The 20,920-nt window shown below is 49.6% G+C and overlaps 1 protein-coding gene across 1 annotated transcript; it reads right to left on the reverse strand.

Annotated features, from left to right (window-relative positions):
- Positions 1-80: 80 nt before the first annotated feature.
- On the reverse strand, positions 81-14,966 carry Tonsl (tonsoku like, DNA repair protein). The gene is made up of 26 exons (XM_051189228.1): positions 14,905-14,966; positions 14,725-14,820; positions 14,500-14,642; positions 13,862-14,045; positions 13,554-13,683; positions 13,123-13,294; positions 12,933-13,047; positions 12,358-12,503; positions 12,115-12,267; positions 11,730-11,855; positions 11,286-11,472; positions 9,919-10,001; positions 9,725-9,814; positions 9,019-9,091; positions 8,759-8,922; positions 8,556-8,679; positions 7,729-8,468; positions 7,557-7,633; positions 7,021-7,174; positions 6,861-6,939; positions 6,127-6,428; positions 5,785-5,956; positions 4,962-5,137; positions 4,304-4,377; positions 3,788-3,921; positions 81-333 (listed from the first exon to the last, which is right to left on the reverse strand). Exons 1-26 carry the CDS (start codon positions 14,927-14,929, stop codon positions 152-154), a joined length of 4,101 nt encoding a protein of 1,366 aa, XP_051045185.1. The 5' UTR covers positions 14,930-14,966; the 3' UTR covers positions 81-151.
- Positions 14,967-20,920: the final 5,954 nt, after the last annotated feature.

Consider the following 20,920-nt stretch of genomic DNA (forward strand, 5'->3'; position numbering starts at 1 on the left):
CTGCCTGGGCTTGCGCTCTGCGGCAGCAGCGCCTGTCAAGTCTCAACGTCCACCAGTTTCCCAGACAGACACACGAAGGGGACAGCAGCTTAGTTTATTAAGTTTTTTTTTTTTCTTTTGGGGGTGGGGGTTAGAAACGACAGAGCCAGGGTCAGAGGCATTTAAAGAAGAGCTTGGGACCTTGGTCCAGTGAGCACGCGCTGGCCCGCAGTCTCTGACACAGGGCATCTCGGTCCCTTGTGCTCAGGTGTTTGCTGCACAACTGCAGCTCCTGCAGCTGCATGAAGATCTTGTCCCAGATGTCGGAGTTCAGGGGCCCATGGATGGAGCAGCCTGGAGGGGGGGAGGTAGATTTAACTTGCAGGCAGGTTTTTCCACCTCACACACTCGAGCCGTGTTGCTCATGCCATACTTCAGAGCCTACAGTTTGGTTTACCAAATGTGTACTCAACAGGGCATTGCATATCTGTATATTGTGGGCCCAAGGATCTCTGGAGGCTACTGAATACCAGGACTTGATCATTAGGCCAGAGATCTCAGTAGGCTCAGGCTATCAGGGAGCTGTATAAAAGGGCGCAGGTGCCACAAATACCAGTGTGTGCAGTAAATCACAGTAAGACCACAGGGGATCCCCTCCACTCAGCTTTTATCAAATTTCAGCTGAGCAAGGTAATGCCTGGCCAGTTTACACTTCGAAGGTGGAGAATGCCTTGGTGTAGCAAAACAAGCTACCTTATCAGTAGGTAAGGTATGAGTAATCCCTCCTACCAGGAAGGAGGAAAGAGAGCCCTTCAGTGGAGATTCCACCACCCTAGATTCCATCCATCTTCCTGCCAAAAAGAATGAGGAAAGAACTCTTCCTGTGACAGTGGTTTGCTACTCTCCTGACCCAGAGAACCCTGCATAATCATGCAAATCAAGAGGTTAAAACCTTCCTGGGTGCCCCCCCCCCCCCGACCTTTGAGACAGGATTTCTCTCTGTAGCCCTGGCTGTCCTGGAACTTGCTTTGTAGACCAGGCTGATCTAGAAAGATTGAACTCACAGAGATCACCTACCTCTGCCTCCCTAGTGCTAGGATTAAAAACCACCACCTTACCATCACCCACAGCATTGATTTTTTTTTTTTAAATGAATTTAAGGCTTTCGATGTAGATTCTCTAGTTACAAAGCAGCTAAGATACATTGTTGAACATAGAGATCATTGTGGATTAATCCAGGCATGAGCTCCCCCTGCCTCAATGAAATGATCCTCACTGCAAAGGAACAAACTGTTCCTAGCCAGAAGGCTGCACAAAAGAAAAGATAACCCAGAAAAAGACTAAAAAACAAAAATGTGCTGGGTGGCCCTGTTCAGGCCTTTAACCTACAGATGAGTTCCAGGACAGTCAAGGCTACACAGAAAAACCCTATCTCAAAAAACCAAAGAAAAAGTATGACACAAGAATAAATTTAGCATAAAATAAATGCAAGTTGGGGACCAGAGAGACAGCTGAATGGTTAAGAGTACTTGCTGCTTTTGACCCAACTTGTATTGGTGGCTTACATTCGTCAGTAACTTCAGTTCCAGGGGTACCAGACATGTACATGGTACACATACATACATGCAAAACACTCATACAAATAAAAATAGGCAAATGTTTTTGTTGTTGATTTGTTTTGAGACAGGGTCTCTATGTAACTCTAGCTGTCCTGAAACAGCTAGTCTAAATTCTGCGATTAATGGCATGCACCACCATGTCTTGCACAAGTAAATAAATCTTTATAAAAAACATAGTTTTAAAAATAAATGCAAACAGGGCTGAAGAGATAGCTCAGAGATTAAGAACACTGGCTACTCTTCCAGAGATCCTGAGTTCAGTTCCCAGCAACCACATGGTGGCTCACAACCATCTATGAGATCTGGCGCCCTCTTCGGCCTGCAGTTGTACATGCAGGCAGAACACTATAAAAAATAAATCATTAAAAACAAAAACAAAGCTCTTTGTAGTGTACACAATTTTAACCCCAGCACTCAGGAGGCAGGAGCAAGCAGACTTCTAGGAGTTTAAAGCCCTAGTATGGAGTTCCAAACCAATCAAAAATAGTGAGACCTGCTGGGCGTTGGTGGCACATGCCTTTTATCCCAGCACTCAGGAGGCAGATGCAGTCAGATCTCTGAGTTCAAGGCCAGCCTGGTCTACAGAGCAAGTTCCAGGACAGGCTCCAAAGAAATACAGAGAAACCCTGTCTAAAAAAAAAAAAAAAAAAAATGAGACCTCCCGTCTTTCTGGAGTGTAGGCAGAAGAACACTCTATACATAATAAATAAAATTTCCCCCCAAAAATACAAACAGCTGGGGGTTGGGGAGGTGGGGTGGGGGTGGGGGAGCAGCACACACCTTTAGTCCTAGCACTCGGGAGGCAGAGGCAGGCAGATCTCTGTAAGGAGATCAGCCTGGTCTACAAGAGCTAGTTAAAGGACAGCCTCCAAAGCCACAGAGAAACCCTGTCTTGAAAAAGCAAAAAACAAACAAAAGTTTTAAAAAATGAAGAAATATACCTGTGAAAAAAAATCTTTAATGCTTTTAAAAATATTTTACTGGGCCAGGTGTTTGTGCCACACACCTTTAATCCCAGCACTCAGGAGGTATAGAGGGGCCAGCCTGGTCTATAGAGCTAGTTGCAGGACAGGCTCCAAAGCAATACAGAGAAACCCTGCCTTGAAAAACAAACAAGCAAACAAAAATTTATTTTATATGAATTGGTGTGAAGTTGTCAGATCCCTGGGAAATGGAGTGACAATTTTGAGCTGCCATGTGGGTGATGGGAATTGAACCCAGGTCTTCTGAAAGAACAGCCAGTGCTCTTAACCACTGAAATATCTCTCCAGCCCTGGTCCTTAATTCTTTTTGTTGTTGTTTAGTTTGATTTCAAGGCAGGGTTTCTCTGTATTGCTTTGGAGCTTGTCCTGGAACTTGCTCTGTAGACCAGACCAGGTGGGCCTTGAACTGACAGAGATCTGCCTGCCACCTATGTCTCCCTAGTGCTGGGACTAAAGGCGTGTGCCACCAACGCCTGGGTTCCTTCATGCTTTTTATTTCATTAAAAATTTTGTTTTTAGTCAGGCAGGCAGATGCAGGTGGATCTCTGAGTTTGAGACCAGCCTGGTCTACAGAGCAAGTTCCAGGAAAGTCTCCAAAGCTGCAGAAAAACCCTGTCTTGGAAAAAAAGAAAGAGAGGAAGAAAGAAAGAGGAAGGAAGGAAGGAAGGAAGGTAGGTAGGTAGGAAGGAAGGAAAGAAGGGAGGGAGGAAGGAAGAAAGAAAGGAAGAAAGAAAGAAAGACTTTGTATGTGTACTGGTGTTGTATCTGCACATGTGAAATCCGGCTGCCTGTAGAGGCCAGAAGGCAGCTTCAGATCCCCTGTAACTGGAGCTATAGAGGCCATGAGCCGCCATGTAGGTGCTGAGAACGGGGGTCCTCTGGAAGAGCAGCTCTTAACTACTGACCATCTCCAGAGTCTCCTTTTGCTTTTGAGACAGGGCTTCACCATGTAGCTCAGGACATGTCTGAAGTAGTCTGCTTTGCCTCCCTAGAGCTGGGTTATATAGATATGAGTCATGGTTCCTCCTGCCATATTCTGAGTAACCCAGTCAAGGGCTGTTTCACCCCTTGCCCTTGCTATACCACAAAAGCCTTATAGAGCCTGACTGTTGACGGTCACTGCCCCTTCCTCTGGCAGGTCCCTGGAAAGTATGTCCTGCATTAGGTGAGGCATGGCAAGGAGTCACTGTAGCTTCCAACCCTTACCTGACAAGCCAAGAAAACTTAGTCCTTGGAGCCTCTCTTGGAGGGCAGACAGGAGTTCCTCCAGACTGGCACAGCCGACCTCAGGGTTGGCAGACAGGTCCAGAGAGACAAGTGAGGGGCAACAAGGGAGACATCTGGAATAGCATGGGAAGTGAAGGCATGAACGTCCAGGGAAAGCCTTAGCTTTATTACGAGGGAAATCTGACACAGTCAAACCCACAGGTCTGGGAGCCAGGTACCAAGCCTAGCAGAATCTGTTCCAAATTGGCACAGGCAGGATCTCTACTGCACCAGTCAGAGGAAAGCCTGTGACGGCCGGCTCTGGGCAACTGACATTGCCCTGAAAGATAGCTGAGGGACTGAAGGAGGGTAAGCATCCTGCCAGAGCCATCCCTGTAGACATCGGGAGTCAGAAAGTGGTGCTGCCACCTGACCCATGTCCCCTGGTCCTGCGTAGTGTTCACATCAGGCTCCTGGGATCACAGGACAGTCAGTAGCCGAGGGACGGTATGTTACCTGCTCAGTTCTCTCACAGCTTTGTCACTCAGCGAGTTTGCAGACAGGGTTAGGTGGGCCAGAGCACAGCCTTCCTAAACATAAGCACAGGGCAAAAGGCCATGCCTAGTGGGCACCTATCCACCTTCCTCCCAGCAGAGACCTACACTCAAGAAAGCTGTTTGGGGAGGAAAAGGGAATACCTCTCTTCCAGGCTACAGGTTATAGATGCCTTGTAAAGATCACAGGAGTGAGATGGCATGGTGGTGCAGGCCTTTAATCCCAGCACTGGGAAGGCTGTGAGTTCAAGGCCAGCTTGGTTTACAGAGGGAGTTCCAGGACAGGACAGCCAGGACTATTTCACAGAGAGCCCATCACCCACATGACAGCTCATAACTGTCCATAACTCCAGTTCCTGGGGATCTGAATCTTCACACCAATGTATATAAAATAAAGTTAAAATATATATCAATCACAAGGGCCTGGTGTGTCCTTTGGAACCTGCCCAAAGTAATACCATACTGCTCTCAGGAGTTCATGGGTGCACTTTCCAAAGCCCTCGCCCTTTCCCTCAGACTGTGTACAACACTCCATGGTTTCAGCTGTAGGACCTTGGGTTTTGGCCCACAATGAATAGAACATGGTGTTCTGGTTTGGCAATCCCCTCCATACTTCATACCTTGGTCAAGTATTTGATAACAGGCTCTATGAGATTCAAGTTGCTCTTACTGGCTGCCACAGAGCTAAGTTCCAAACGCAGGAGGGTATGGGCCGGCAAGCTCTGCAGCACCCTCGCCAGGGCAGGAGCACCCAGTGTGTTGTAAGACAAGGACAGGGTCTTCAGGTGTTCAACGTCTGTACAGGAGATCTGGTTAGCCCATGCAGCTACACACTGCCCTTTTCTCACCCTAGTGTGCTGACCCCAGATGCCTTGTGAAGCCTTTAAAAAAACTGGTACCCCTGAATTTTGGGGGAGATTGAGAAGCAAAGGCTCATGTCCAGTCTCCTGAACCCAGTTTCCCCATTTTCTGTGTCTGGCTGCTGGGGATGAGGCTCTGGGCCAGGACATCTGTGAATGGAAGTGAGGACAGGACCATTGCCACCCAATCCCAGGCCCCTCCCTCTTCTGAGTAGCCCCAATTCCCAGCCCTCTGTATTGGGGCAATGTCACTGAATCTGGTGGGCTCATGAGGAAAATTGCCACAGGAAAGTAGAAAGCTTAAGCCTTAAGCCACAGGTATAAAAGGACTTTGAGGGCAGACATGGCCTCTCTGAGACTCTAGGTGTGGTGTGTGGGGACTAGGACAAGTTCTGAGAACAGTCAAAGCTGGTTTACAACTAATTTTTGCTTGAGCACCAGCTAAACCCACATGGAACCTGGGTACTAACAGGAACTGGTCCTTCCCCCAGAAGCTAGGTCCTTGTATCCTGGGGACCCTCTGCTCAAGGTCCTAACCCTCTCAACACTGAGCTCAGGGAATACACTTAACTGGTCATCTTACCTTGGAAGGCGCTACCCAGAGCAGCCTGGTGGCTCTGGAAGAAGCTGGGACTGAAGCCACAGGCCTGTAGATGCAGGGTGCTAAGCATGGGACAGGCCCGCAGAAGGGAGGCCAGGGCCTGGCCACAGCCATCTCCTAGTGGATTCATGCTCAAATCCAATTCCTCCAAGTTCTAGAGAAGATATGGGTTAGGCACTGAATTCCCAGATACCATGGGCCCATGGGTCCTATTCAAGGGCTAAGTACTGTCCAGCTCTCTAGCGGCACCACACCACCTGTGAAAGGCTCAATGGGAATACTCACACCTTGCAGTTGTTGGCTCACTGTACCCTGGATCTTTACCTGTAAAGCAGCTTGGCCTGAGGAGCCTTCAACAAGCTGGCGCAGACCTTCCTTGCTCAAGTGATTGGAAGACAGATCAAGGAGGACCAGGTTAGGCATGGTGCCCAGGGTAGCCAGCAGCTCGGGAGCACATACATCACCTAGCCGGTTTCCAGCAAGGCGCAGCTCCCTGAGATTTGTATGTAACTTGAGGGCCCGCAGCAAGGGTGTGAGCTGGGCTTGGCACAAGGCCATGGAACAGGCACTAAATGAAGGGCTTGAACTCTGCTGCTCCATGGCCTGTAGCACTTGATGGTGCTCCCCTGAGAAGAGAGATACAGGGTTGCTGGGGTCAGGGCTTAAACCCGCCCTGGAATCCTGCAGGCAAAGCAAGTGGCCCAGGAGGTAATACTGAGCTCGTTCCTAAAAGCCTTGGATTTAGTACCATGCAAGCGGGCACACTCTCATCTCCCTCAGTCATACTCACACATTCTAGTCTCAGAAACAAGCGTCCTGCTGACCTTCAGCCCCTCCAGATACCACCCAGGGTTTTACCTGTGGCTTAAGTAGCTTCAGGAATTCTCATTACAAGACCCATGATCTCAGAACTGTCTGCTCCTGTCACCCACATGTGTGAGTATAACAGATATAAAGCTTGGAAGAGTTGGGTTTCTCCAGACATGGGTATATGCGGGGTGACTACATGCCCATCTCCTCTTGCCTAGGCCTCCAAATGTAAGGCAGGGCTAGCTCACCTTGGCCCAGGCTCTGGCAGGCCCTGCGATAGCGGTCAGTCAGCGGGGGAAGGTCCCATGAAGTTACTTCAGCCAACACCTAGAATGTATATCTGGTGAACAGCTCTGAAAAGCCTAGTGACAGGTAGTCTGTGCCCGTGGCCCTGCCCCTGCTGCCCACCTCATCATTACTCTGCAGCACATCGGGGATGAGGTCATGTGGAGCCAACAGTGCTCCATCCTTCCGTAGCGTGAGCCTTGGAAGTAGCCCACACATTTGGTAGTAGCGCTGGGCAGCTTGCTCTCCTAGCCAAGCCACAGAGTGGACATCACCACTATTGAGAAGAATGACATGTTGAGCTCAGGTGCCCTGGGTCCTACTTCAGTGCTTAGGATCTCCAATTCATTCACCTGGCGCTTCCACCCCTCCTCAGCTAGCCACCCTTTCATCTGTGTAGCACATCAGACTACCTGCTCTTCTGGCCACTTCTAAGGCCCAAAGAACCTTCCTAGGCTGTGCTGAGAATCCCTGCTTTGAGGCTGTGCAGGGCTCCCTGGGGCTCAAGGGAGTAGGGTGCCAAGTCAGGAGTCCTTCTCACACAGGCCATTCTGACAGACACACAAGGGTGCTGTGCACCCTACAGCTGATTGACTAGGTAGAGCTGCATGACAGACTGAAGAGTCTGGGAATAGGAGAGGGTACATGCCATGCCTTACCTGTGAGGGACAGGGATGAGGAAAATGTTATCCTGAACTTGAACTCGAACCCGGATAGGAGGAGGCTGGACCAGAAGCTAACAGGTAAAGACAGAGGGAGGGGATAGTCAGACAATAGAGAGTTCTACCCCCACCTGTCTCAAGCTGGAAAGACAGAACTTAATGCACCCACCAAAGGCTGGCCTGCTGTGCAATTTTCTCTGTTGGGTCCTGAGGTCCTAGACACGCTGGGGCTCTCTGGAGGCTCTGCAGCCAGGCTGCCATCTCCTGCTTTAGTTTGTGTACCCCAACCATCAAGACATGTCAAACGACTCTGCTTGGCACGAGTTGGGCGCCTGACAGGGAATCGTTCATATTCTGACCCTGAGGTACTAGGTCTGCTGCTGTGGGTCAGAGGTGTATCCAACTCCAGCCATTCCCCAGCTAGAAACTCCTCCTCAGGTATGAGTGCTGCCTTGGGGGAAGGGACTTTATCTGAGTCCCGAGGCAGGCTAGATACCAAGCGACGACTCTGGGCACTACCCACTCCTCGGATGGCTGCTTGGTAAGCAGCCCGGCAAGCACTTGATGTGGCTGTGTCTCTGCTTTTGGGTGATGGGTCAGGTGTCTGGGCTTCATCTTGCTGTGCTTTGAGAGAATGTCTCAGTCTTTTCTGAGATGGCCTGCAGTGACCCAGGTTGTCCTCACTCTCTGAGCTGCTACTGCTGCTGGTTGGCCTGTGCCTGTTCTTTCGAGGTCTGGATACAGCAGCCTCAGTTTCCTCTAGAAAGACCTTAGCAGGGACCGGAGAGGCCTCCGGAGGTCTAGGGGTACACGAAGAGGGTTCTGGACAGGGGCTTGAGGGGGGAGAGATCTCAGGGTCAAAGAGATGGTTACTTGGAATGGTCTGAACGGCAGGGGAGCTGTGGGGGGCTGAGGAAGAGAGAAGAGATCATGAGACAGGACTCCATCTCTCCAAGACTAGAGACAAGGAGAGATGATAGAGGACGACTTGCTTACCTTGGCCTAAGGAGGCTAACTGGAGCCTCCTCTCCATGCATGCTGCCTTCTGTCTTGTCTCAAGGTCAAGGTCCCTGAAGTACAGCTTTACCCACTGCTGTAGTGTCTCCAGTGGGCTGAAGCCCTGTGTGGCACTCAGTTGAGCAAGGTGACAACAAGATTCTATTACAGTCCCTGCCCTCCCTGCCCATGCCCTGGCTCACCTTCTTGGTACGGAGAGTTACAGATGCCCCTCGCTCAATAAGAAGCTCAGCTACCTCAAAATGACCACAGTTGAGGGCATCATGAAGGGGAGTGATGCCATCACATCCCTGGCCACCTGGGTCATCCACTGTTGCTCCGTGGTCCAGAAGGAAACGGACGATCTCTGGGGGGCAAGAACACATGGACTCAGTTCCTAATACCATTCTTACTTGCCTACTAACTGACATGTCCACCATGGGCGTGGCCAGACCCTACTTACCAAGATGCCCATAGTTGCTTGCTTCATGTAGAGGTGTCCAGCCACAGTAGTCTCGGGGATTCAGGGGATGGCCCTATGATCAAGGAAAGGACGGGTTCTGGCCCTGGTCCCAGTAGAAATTTGTGACTTGATGGCTGGAGACCTGTCCCAGGACCTAGAGTGGGCCTCAATGGTCTATTTCTTTTTTGTTGTTTTTGTTTTTTGAGATAGGGCTTCTCTGTAGCTTTGGAACCTGTCCTGGAACTAGCTCTGTAGACCAGGCTGGCCTCAAACTCATAGAGATCTATGCTTCCTGAGTACTGGGATTAAAGGAATGCACTACCACCACCCGGCAAAGGTCTACTTCTTGGTATAGTTCTCTCTTTCCCTGTTCAGGTATTACAAAAGAAAATGAAGATGTGCCCTGCCCTTCCCAGTGTCTACTGGCTACACTATCACAGTAGACTCCTAGGCCATGTGCCATCCTGTGCCTTGGTACAGATAGTGCCTGACTACAGGCTTGTAACAGGAAGGAGGATGCCAGAGGTCTGTCTGTTGGCCATTTTTGTCCTGGCTTGGCCAGCCCATTCACCCACAGCAGGGATGCTACACAGGTACTTAGCATCTTGTCTATTTTTAAAAACAAGCAATAAAGGAGATACTGCCTGGGCCCACAGCTCCCTGAGGAAGCCAGGGCTCAATGATCTCTCTAGGGATTTTGGCCCACCTGCCTCACAAGATCCTGGACGCGATGCAGTTGGCCTTCGATGCAGGCTCGGTGCAGAAGGGTCTCTCCCATGTCATTGCGCCGGTTCCACTGTACACACAGTTGCCCCAAGTGGGGCAGAAGTGTAAGGGGCAGGAGTATTGCTGGGTACAGTGCTGCTGGACAACAGGGAGGGTAGGACATGTTGTCCTCACCTTGTTTGCCTTCCTCCGGCCCAGACAGCCCTGAAGTTCCTCATCTTCTTCCAGCCGCTGAGACAAGCTGTCAGCATCATCCTCTAGAACAGCAAGTCCACTGACCCTTAGCCTATGGCATACCATCTCCCCTGACCTTTGGGGCAGAGAAGCCAGAAGCAGGAAGGCAGAACTCTGGGGACTGTGAGCTCTGAAATCAGGTAAAGGTGGGCGGTCCTAAAACCAGACTTCCTGCAGGTCAGTCTCATTACAGAATTTTTTTTTTTTTTCCTTTTTCGAGACAGGGTTTATCTGTGGTTTTGGAGGCTGTCCTGGAACTAGCTCTTGTAGACAGGCTGGTTTTAAACTCTGAGAACCTTTGCCTCCTGTGTGCTGGGACTAAAGGCATGCACCACCATCATTACAGACTTTCTGGGGAAGAACATGGTAAGTCACCCACTCAGGCCTGCTGCCTTATGTGGTACTAGCCTCTTGGGTCTCCCCATTACTAGTGATTCTTGCTATATACTCCTCACTAAGCCCTCTGCTCCCTCCTGGCATCCTCTGGCCCTTTCTACAACTCCTTTCTTTTCTGCCCTACCCTGTGGCTGTGGCTACTAGCTGAATGATACTACCTAAGTTGAAGTACTTGGTCTCTCTTCTCACTCAGAACACCTGAATACCAATATTCAACCTGACTTATCCTCTAAGACATGGCCCAACTTCCCAGGTACTGAGGCTCTAGCCCTGTAAGTTCACACCTAAAGTCAAGACTTTTTTAGAAATTAAATCCACAAACCACCCAGTTGGAAATCAGCCCTCAGCTCCAGGGCCTCCTTCCTGCCTTGTCCCACACAACCAAAATGCTTTCATTCCTAGCATTGTCCAGACCCCTCAGCACACGGGCCTGGAGCTCCGGGGACATTCTACAGCCATGGATCACATCCAACACTGCTGGAAAGAGTCTCATGTGAGGGGCAGCACAGCATGGGGCCCCAATCACAGTTTACCAGCCAAGAGGCCATCCATGACAGCATCTCACCTCCCCTAGACACCTCCCTCTATTAGGGCCATCTTCCTAGACTTAGACCCCAAACAGCCCCTCCTGTCTGATGCCCACTCTGCCTCTGACCAGTAATTTCCTCAGAGAGCTTCTGACTACTATGTCCCATGTTCCATATAAGCTGCCAGCCTCCTCCGGTCACTTCCACAGAAGCACTGGTTGCCCTCCCTAAATGCAGCTGTTTTACCCACTTGATCCTCAGCAGGCTCCCTGAAGACACATCTCCAATACACATCAGTCCATCCCAGGCATCATCTCAGAGCAGAACCAGGTGGAAAAGGCAAGTGCAGCCCACCCAGTACACGAGGCAGCATTTGGCCCTCACCACTCTCTGACAGTTCTAGTTCACTGGTCTCCAGGGTCTCACTGGCTTCTTCTTCCTCTTCTTCCTCCTCCGCCTCTTCCTCTGCATCTTTTGCCACACTCAATTCCTGCAGTTTTGTTTCAGTGCCAGGGGCTTCCTGGGGTTGCAGCTTTAGTTGTACGGCATGAAGATGCTGTAAGATCTGTCTCTGAGGAGCAGAGGTGTCCAGTTCAGGAACAAGCAGCACCACAGAGAGCAATTAATGCAAGGCAACATAGGCTTGAGGTGGGAGGATTTTAAGTTCAAGGCCAGCTTGGGCAAACTAGTAAGCCCGTCTCAAAATAAAAACACAAAAAAGGGCTAGGGATATATAGGTCACAAGTAAGGTCTTAGGTTTAAAAGCAAAAAAAAAAAAGAGAGATGGATTTATTGTGAATGCAATGTTGGTGAGGTGGGCTCTTATACCTGTAGCTGGAAGCGATGGGCCTGCTGGGCACAGCTAAAAGCCTTCTGGAAGCATGGTGCTAGCAGCTCATATGTATCACCAGCTTCCTCACGTGACAGCGCAATATTGAACCAAGTCTTAGCCTCCTGGAGCAGAGAAAGAAACACAAGGTTGGTGGCTGGCTACCTAGCACATCCAGCTGGCCAGTCAAAAGCTGGCTTCCCTCAGCTGGTCATATGAAACTAGAAGATGTTCTGTGTCCCCATCCCATCACCAACTGACAGATCATGATAGCCCAGGAAGGAATAGCTTTTCCAGGGGAAGCATCCTCTCACACCCACCACCTGAGAATGGTGAGCTCAAGGTAGAACCACAAACATACACCTGGAGACAAAGGCATGTTACCTCCAGGGCATTGCCCTTGCGTAGCCTCAGTTCCTCTTCATAGTGGTGGACAGCCTTGTGGTAATCTTTCATGTCTCCCAGTGTGGTGGCCAGGGATACATGGATGACAGCCAGTTCGAGATCTGGTCTGTTCAGCAGCTCAGCAAAGTGCAGCTGGGAAACCAGCACAGTAAGGCTCAGACCCACTTTATACATTGCTGGCATTTCCCTCCCACCCCACAAGGGGCGGGGGGGGGCACTCACCTGCCTCTGGTAAGCCTCTGATGCCTTTGGAAAGTCACCCGCCTTGGAGAAAAGGTCCCCCAACTGTTCACAGATAGCCATGGCACGTTGAGGGTCACTGCCCTCAGCCTCTTCCAGCTGCTGCTGCAGTTGGATCACTGCCAATACTGATGGAAAGTCTCGTGTGAGAGGGCAATACAGCATGGGGCCCCAACCACAATATTCCCTTAGGCAGGGAGCAGGGAAAATTACCTCCATGTGACCATTGACAAAGGGGTAGTGGGGGGGACTGACTGACCACTTGGGACTCCATCACTGTCAGTTTCTGGGCCACAGCATGCCCACCATGTGCCCATTTGCTAATGTTGCTTTGTGACAAAGTGACAGTCAGTCTCCCACACACCATCTAGTGTCCTAGACACACTGTACAGTAGGCTTGAACAAAAGCAAAGGTCTTCAATTGACAGAAGTCTACTCTTGCTGTCAGAGACCCATATCCAAGTTGCCACTTTCCCAAGAACATAAGCTTGGGTCTTTCCTGCTGGGAGCCCTTCTCCCATCCCTGGAATCTGTTCCAGGTCCCTATGCAGCCTCACCATACTTGAGACTCTGACAGACAGCCACTCTCTGGGCAGGCTTCTGGGAGCCCAACCTATAGGCCTTCTTCAGGGCTCGTTTGGCAGCCAGAAAATCCCCCAGATCTTGGAGCACCTGGGAAGAGAGAAAATGTGAGGCCCATAGACTCCCCAAGGGCCAAGCCCACACAGATGAAAACAGGAGAGGTACCTGGGACACTACCATACAGCATTCACTTTCCATGAATTTCCTTTTCATAGCACGTGCACACTCCCGGGCCCCCTCCAGGCAGCGCATGGCCTGAGAGTGCTGCCCTCCACGCCAGTGGATGGCACCCAGGTTGTATTGGGCCCGGAACAGATCTTCATAGAGATGGTTCTGCCTATGGAGGATGGAGTGAGAGGAGCTCAGAGTGAACAGTGGACACTGAAATACCTATGATGCTACTGATGTTCAGCCAGTAATGGCTATTAACACCACCTAGGCCCCAGCCCTACTACGCTGCGGTTTTGGGCCTAAACCTACTTCCCTCAGCCGGTAGCACAGATGTGAATAGGAAATGAACAACTTAGACAAGCTGTCCTCTTGGAAGGATCCCAGGGGACCACCTGCTCCCCCTTGGGATTGGGATGGTGCCTCACTCAGCAAGAAAGATGCTCTTCTTGAAGTAGTCATTGCAGAGAGCTGTCTGCTGCAGACTCTCAAAGGTCAGGCCCAGGTTGAGATACAGTCGAGTCCTCATCTCACTCAGTTCTCGCTGGGTCAGCATCCCTGTAAGATAACAGTTCTAGACACTCAGTTGCCTCCTCTGGATATGGGGTTTTCAGGTGCTCCCATCCCTTATCCCATCTTGTATTGAGGAAAGTAGGAGTCTGCTGAAACAACAGGCCTTGGGAAGGGAGGGCCAAGACAGCAGGATATGGGGAGAATCAGGGGAGAGGGCACCTACCCTCCAATTTCTCATCCACAATAGCCAAGCTCTTCTCAAAAGCAACCTGTGCCTGAAGTAAGGCGTCTCTTGACTGGCAGTGATCATACACGTCTAGATGGGTGCGGCCAATGGTGGCCCAGGCTCTCTGCAGCTCAGTGTGGTTGGACAGGGAAGCAGCCAGATCCAGGTAGAGATGCTGGTGCTAATGTGAAAAGATCCCACTTCAAGCAAACCCAGATGTATGACCCCACGGGAGCTATTCTTGTATAAGAGAACCTTCTGTTGCCCAAATTTCGACAAACTTGGCTACACATGTCATCAAATCTTTTTTTGTGTCAAGGACTGTCTATGGTGACAGGTGCTCTGCCCTGTAGCCAGCCAGTGTTGTCAGGCCAGACCACTAAGGGCTCCCTGGAGTGTTGCTCCCAACAGCAGTGAACCCTGATTTTTCCTCTTTCCACTACAGCAAAAGCCATAGCTCCTTAGTAGTTTCGGTTGTCACAAGCCCCAATTCATGCCCCCGAGAGCCAGGCAGAAGCCGGAGCAGGCATAAGGACATGGCTGCCTGCCATGTCAGATATTGTGGGATATTTATTTGCATATTGGCCCTCTCATCACAACAAGAAGACCCCCCCCCCAAAGTCCAGGCCCTGAACCTTCAGAGCAGCAGAGTAATCCTCCATCTCGGCCAGCCGTTCTCCGATCTTGCGGTGGGCCACTGCGCAGCCTAGGATGTCCTGAACGCTCTCTAGCAAACGTAGCTCCTGCTGATGCTCCTCCAAGGCTTCCATGAAGCGGCCTGTCGGAAGAGGGAAATGGAGTGCAACGGTGTGACATCACTCACCCTTCGGCCAACCTGCCTTCTTACAGCTCCGGCTCACCGTGGCCAGCCAGCAGCTCCCCCAACTGGTGGCAGTAGACTGCCTCTTCGCGCAGCTGCCCATTCCTCTGGGTCCTGGCCTTGGCCTTGCTCAGCTCTGCCAGGAAGAAGGGAGGATCAGGGCTAACCCGGGAACCGATCCGCGCCCGACGCTCCTGACATGTACGCCCAAAATACTCACGGCGAAGCTCCTGTTCCAGAGTCATATTCACACAGACACTACCGGCGCGAAAGTCTGGACTTCCCGCGCTTCACTGGGACCACGCCCACTTCCATCGCCCCACTCCCCAACCCAGGCCCCACCTAGTCTTCTGAGCGCATGTCTAACCCCGCCCCTTCGATGGTAGACGCGCAGTAGCGCTTGATAGAACTGGTAGTTCGACCTCAGGTCTCCTGGGAGCTGTAGTCCCAGCTCGAGCAAAGGGCAAGCAGGGAGTGGAATTTGTTTAGGGCCTTTCCAGGCCTTCCAGGTAGCTGGCAGACAGTGTGGGCCGGTCCAGGCTGGTTGTGCCCTTATTTAGAGGATCCCTACGAGTGGGTTCCTTGGACTTCAGCTAACTTGTGGCACCTGGCTGGGCCACTGACCCTGTATACTGGAGTCTACTTGCCCCCCCACCCCTTTTCCCCCCAAGATTTATTATCTTGAGCCAGTGGGGGCACACAACTTTAATTTTAGCTTTCAGGAGGCAGAGGTGGATTTCTGAGTTCGAGGCCAGCCTGATCTATGGAGCGAGTTCCAGCAGCCAGGGCAGGCTTACACGGAAAAACCTTGTCTCAAAAAACAAAACAAAAAAAAAAAAAAAAAAAAAAAAAAAAAAAAAAAAAGAGAGAGAGAGAGAGACTGGAGAGATAACTCAGAGAGTAAAAGCACTGGCTGTCCTTCCAAGGACCAGAGTTCATTTCCCAGCACCCACACGACAGCTCAACGGCTGTCTATAACTCCTTTTCCAGGGAATCTGATTCTGGCATACAGACATACTTGGAGGCAAAACAGTAATGTACATAAGATAAAAATAATAAATTATTTAAAAAACAAAAATATTTATTTTCTATATGTGTTTTACCTACATGTATTTATGTGCACTTCCAAGTATGCCTGGTGCCAGCTGAAGCCTGAAGAGGGAGTCTGATCCCTTGGAACAGGAATTACAGCAGGTTGTAAGTCATCATGTAGGTGCTGGTAACTAAACTTGGGTCTTTTGCAGAGATATACATACTCTTAAACTGCAAAGCCAGCTTACTAGCCCTCCAACCTGCCTTTTTATTACAGGTGTTCTGTAACACTACCCCCTCTTCTTCTAGAAATGAAAGCACATATCACCTTTTTATATTTGTAAAAAAAAAAAAAACAAACAAACAAACAAAAAAACCCCTTTTTTAAGGATAGGTGCTTACTATGTAGCCTTGGCTGAACTCAGCGATCCCCCTGCCTCTGCCTCTTGCAGGCTGGAGTCAAAGGCTTGCACCACCACACCTAGCTTGTAAATTTTACCTTTAAAATTTTAAATTATTATTTTATGTGTATGGGTATTTTGCCTGTATGTGTATCTGTGCACAGTATGTGTGCCTAGTCCTGTGGAGGCCAAAAGAAGGCCTCACCTAGAACTGGTGGTAAAAGGGGTTGGAGAGATGGCTCAGTGGTTAAGAGCACTGGCTGCTCTTCCAGAGGACCCAGAGTCAATTTCCAGCACTCACATGGCAGCTCAAAATATCTGTAAATCCAGTTCCAGGGACACCCTCATAATATATACATTTAAGTAAAACACCAATGTACATAAAATGAAAACAATAATTTTAAAAAGTTGGGGGGCTGGAGAGATGGTTCACTGGTTAAGAGCACTGCTTGTTCCCAAAGGACCCCAGTTCAATTCCCAGCACCCACATGGCAGCTCACAGCTATCTGTATCTGAAACTCCAGTTCCAGGGAATCCAACACCCTCACACAGACATACATGCAAGCAAAACATTGATGCATACTAAATAAAAACAAATCATTGAGAAAAAAGAATCAGGCTAACGGTGTCAAACACCTTTAATCCCAGCATCTGGGAGGCAGAGGCAGGTGGATCTCTAAGTTTGAGGCCAAGTCTAAAGAGTGAATTCCAGGACAGCCAGGGCTTGAAAAATGAAAACAAAAAAACAAAACAAAAAAGCAATGTAATACAAATAAACAAAAAGTGGGCATGAGGACTTAATGGGACTTGCAGATGCCCTGGGGAACATAAAGGACACACAGTAGGTTTCTGGATGGAAGAAGAGGAGGAATGTGCTTCCTGAGCTAAACAGAACAAAGTTTATTTTATGTGGGCATCAGTATTCCCAGAAGGTGCAGTAAAGACACTTGAAAACTGCATAGCTTTTTTTTTTTTTTTTTTTTTTTTGAAAGAAAATCGAGTTACAGTCTAGACTGGAGAATTGAAACCAATACAGATTCCTCATCTGCAAAGAGCCTGGAACTGTCCTTGCACTCCTTTGATTTGGGGCACTCTGTTCTCAATTACCTTGAAGACCAAACACTTGCCATGCCTTGGTGCTCTCACCTCTGGCAATTAAGCAAGGTCAACACACAGCATCTACCAGACTACCAGACTGCGTAGTAAGGGCCCCAGGGGCAACAGTGCAGGACCCCACAGAGCCATAGGAGTGGGACATAGAGGACTCCGTCTTTCTCTTTTGAGTCAGGGTCTTTTTGGCTGTTGGAGACAGAGTTTCTCTGAGTAGCCCCGGCATTCTGAAATTTACTTTGTAGACCAGGCTGGCTAATAACCTGGAGATCCACCAGCCTCTGCCTCCCAAGAGCTGAGATTAATGCCACCCTCAGGCTTTGAGACAGGGTCCTATGGAGCCCAGGCTGTCCTCAGACTTTACATGTGGCTGAGGACGACCTTGAGGTCCTGATCTGATTTCACTTCCCAAGTGCTGGAATTACAGGCATGTGTCCACCACACTTGTAGGCAGACAAGTTTATGTTCTAGTGTAATTAAAATATTGGGAGCACACCTTTCATCCCAGAATTTGGGAGGCAAAGCCAGGTGGATGTCTGTGAGTTCAAGGCCCTCCTGGTCTACATAATAAGTTCCAAGACAGCCAGGGCTATGTAGAGACACCTGTCGCAAAAAACAAAACCAAACAAACAAAAAACCAACTAACAAACCAAACCCCCAAAACATGGAGAAGAACACCCAGGTAGAGGACAGATGGTAGATGCTAACACCTGCTGGGAAGAGAGTGATATGGAAGGCGGAACGGCTGAAGAAGGGTCTCGAGGTCTCATGATACAGCTGATCCTACCTAACAGGCTCCTGCTGTAGGCTGGGGCTGGGTAGGTTTGGGTCTTGCTACCTGAAAACTGCAAGGGTGTGGTAAGATCTTTCTTATGGAGTTGCACAAGGTGAAAAGGAAAATCAGACACAGGTAGACCTCCTATGAAATGCAGGATGTTAGACTAGGTCTTAATGGGTCTCAGGATGTCAGAATAACTATGGAGGCCTGCACTGCCAATCCTTTTCCCATCCTAAGCATGCCTCTGAAAGCAAGTCCACTAGTAGAAGTCACGCTGGTGAGGTGTGTGAGGGGCTCTGTAAGAGAGGAAAGGTGGAATGGAAAGAAGGTATAGAATCAACAAGCTTAAGACATGGAACAGGCCCCCCCTGGCTGTTGGAAAGACCATGAATTGCTTTCCTTCTAAACCTGTTGAGTTTGGCTGCTTTACTGCACCCTGCAATGTGTGAAAGCATTTTTCTCTGACTGTGCCTTGTCCTGGAAGACTATTTTACAAGCATCTTTTTTTCAATTACTATTATTATTTTGGGGGGAACACATGCCATGGTATGTGTGTAAGTCAGAGACAATTTTGGGGAGTCAGTTTCCCTTTAGAGGTGATCCAACTTCTCTGTCCAGTTGTTTCACAGGACTGGAGGCCTGGGGACGGGGCACAGGTTGATCAGCAAGGGAGGCTAGCAGAGCACAGGAAACCCCACCTTAAGCTTGTCTTCTGGTAAGGAAACACAGACAAAACATAGTTTGGAATATTTTTTTTAACTACAAGTACATACAAAAAATACTCAAAGAAAATGTAAACCACAAAGCTGACATGTGAGTCATTTCTAACAACCATAAAAACACTTCTTGCTCTGCTCTTTAGAAAATTATTTTTATTGTTTTGTAAATGTCTCACTTTGGGCAAACTGAGGGATGTAGGGCTCAGAGGAAGTGGGGATGAGACAGGTGGAAGGAGACATGGAGGCCTAGATTGGCCTATGCACCCCCCTCTGGCAGCCTCCGCAACACCTACTGAGGCTGAACCCCTCTTCTCATCCTCAGAGACAACAGATAAAGAGCCAGGTTAGGACAGTAAGATAACAAGATTCTGGACACAAGCCAGGAGATGTGGTACCCTCCCCCCCCCAAATAAAGGGCCCACAATGACAATGCTGAAAGGTTTGTACGCTAGTCCCTAGCATAGCCAAGAGACACACTAGTCTTCTTTATGCCTGGTTCCTCTAGTCTGGAAGGCTCAACTGCTGCACGTGACAGTCATAGTATAGTGTAGAGCTACACAGAGCTTCTTACTGGGAGAGGCCTTAGCAGTTCTCCTGGGTACCCTTACAAATATCACACTCCTATGTGGTTACCTGGGCACTGCCCCAACCCTATCATGGACACTGGGGTATGCCACTCGGCTCCACACACAAACACCTAAAGCTCTGTTGCCTCTGAGTCCCTGCCAGCCCAGCTTCACTCCTCATGCCCAGTGTCCTCAGCTGGCTTGTGCCCATAGGGAAGAAGTCTCCTATCCTGTTCCTCCCCTAGGAGCCTCTCAGGCTGCCTTCTGTAAGTAGTCTTTCACACATCCAGACACAGATTATCAGGGCAAGTCAGCTCTGCCCTGCCTTTTCACACCACCACCTTGGAATCTAGAGGGATTTCCAAAGGGGGGACCCCTCTGTTTTCCAAAGATCCCCTGTGCCTGCCAGGTGAGTATGCTTGAGAGGCTACCCCTAAAGGCAGAAGAAATCAAGGAGCTGTATCTGAGTCAAAGGCCACTGCTCCCATGGATGTGCTGGAATCTGGCATGGAGTCCTTAGTAGTAGGCAGAAGCCAAATATGGTCCTTTTCATCCCTCCCGGCCAGGTTGCATCTGCAGAAGTCCCATGCAGGGAGCCAAACAAGGTGTTGAAAAACTTTCAGCCTTTGAGAAAGCAGGAGGGCCACACTGGCTGTGCTCAGACATAAAGCCTCACTGTGTATCAGTTACTTCTCTCCATTTCTCAGCCCTTTGCCCTCTTGAAGGTCAGGGTGGATGGAACATCAGTGCTGTACCTACAGAACCACCCTGTCCCTTAGCTTGGAAGGCACAAGGCAGTTTAGGCCCAGGCAGTTTGCATGGGGTGGTAGGAACTACTTTGAGGCATGTGGAGGACTGGTTAGGGTAGAGGAAACTGGTTCTTTGGTATTAAAGCAATAAAAAGCTATGATAAGAGAGCCTCATCTCCTAAGCAAAGATGGCAGAAGGCTAGTCCTACCATTCTCAGTATCTCTGAGGAACCCAAGGAAGAGAGGACCGGGACTTAGCCCCATCAAGCATGGCTGGTTCATATTTTGTGAGTCCCTAATACTTGTCCTGCTTCCAACCACCACTCAGAACATCTGCAAATGGCCCAGCAAGTGGAAGGCCTACCTTGCTTAGGCAATAAATTATGCTGCTCTGTCTTGGTCCTGTGATACCCCACTACCATCAATGCAGGTCTCACAGGCAGTGGCTGCCTCCTTGGCACCCTGAGGACACCTGGCCCTCTCTGCTAAGTGAATGGATTATTTCTAGCTAAAATCGCATCACTTAAAGAGCCTGTAGAGTTTAATTTTTTTCTGGAAGAGAAAGAATTTCACCCTGCATTCCGAAAACATTTGCTGAGCCCTACTAGCCAAGTCCTGCTTCTGAGTGGTCAATGGGGGTGGGGGTTGAGGGAGGTGCAGTTGGGGGGGGGTAGACACACGCAACCCTCTGTGGCTCACCAGCCAGGCTTTAGTCCCAATATCTGTTAAGACTGTGGGGGAGGCAGTGTCTCTTAAGTCTCTCCTGGGGTACACATATAGGTGCAGTATCAGGGACAGGACAGGTTCTGACCACTAGGCCAAACCAAATCTCCCATGAAGTCCATTCATAGCCACACCTTCCCCTCCAACAAAACAGAAAG

This window comes from Phodopus roborovskii, unplaced genomic scaffold (genome assembly GCF_943737965.1).
Source record: "Phodopus roborovskii unplaced genomic scaffold, PHOROB, whole genome shotgun sequence".
In the NCBI taxonomy this organism is placed as follows: domain Eukaryota; kingdom Metazoa; phylum Chordata; class Mammalia; order Rodentia; family Cricetidae; genus Phodopus; species Phodopus roborovskii.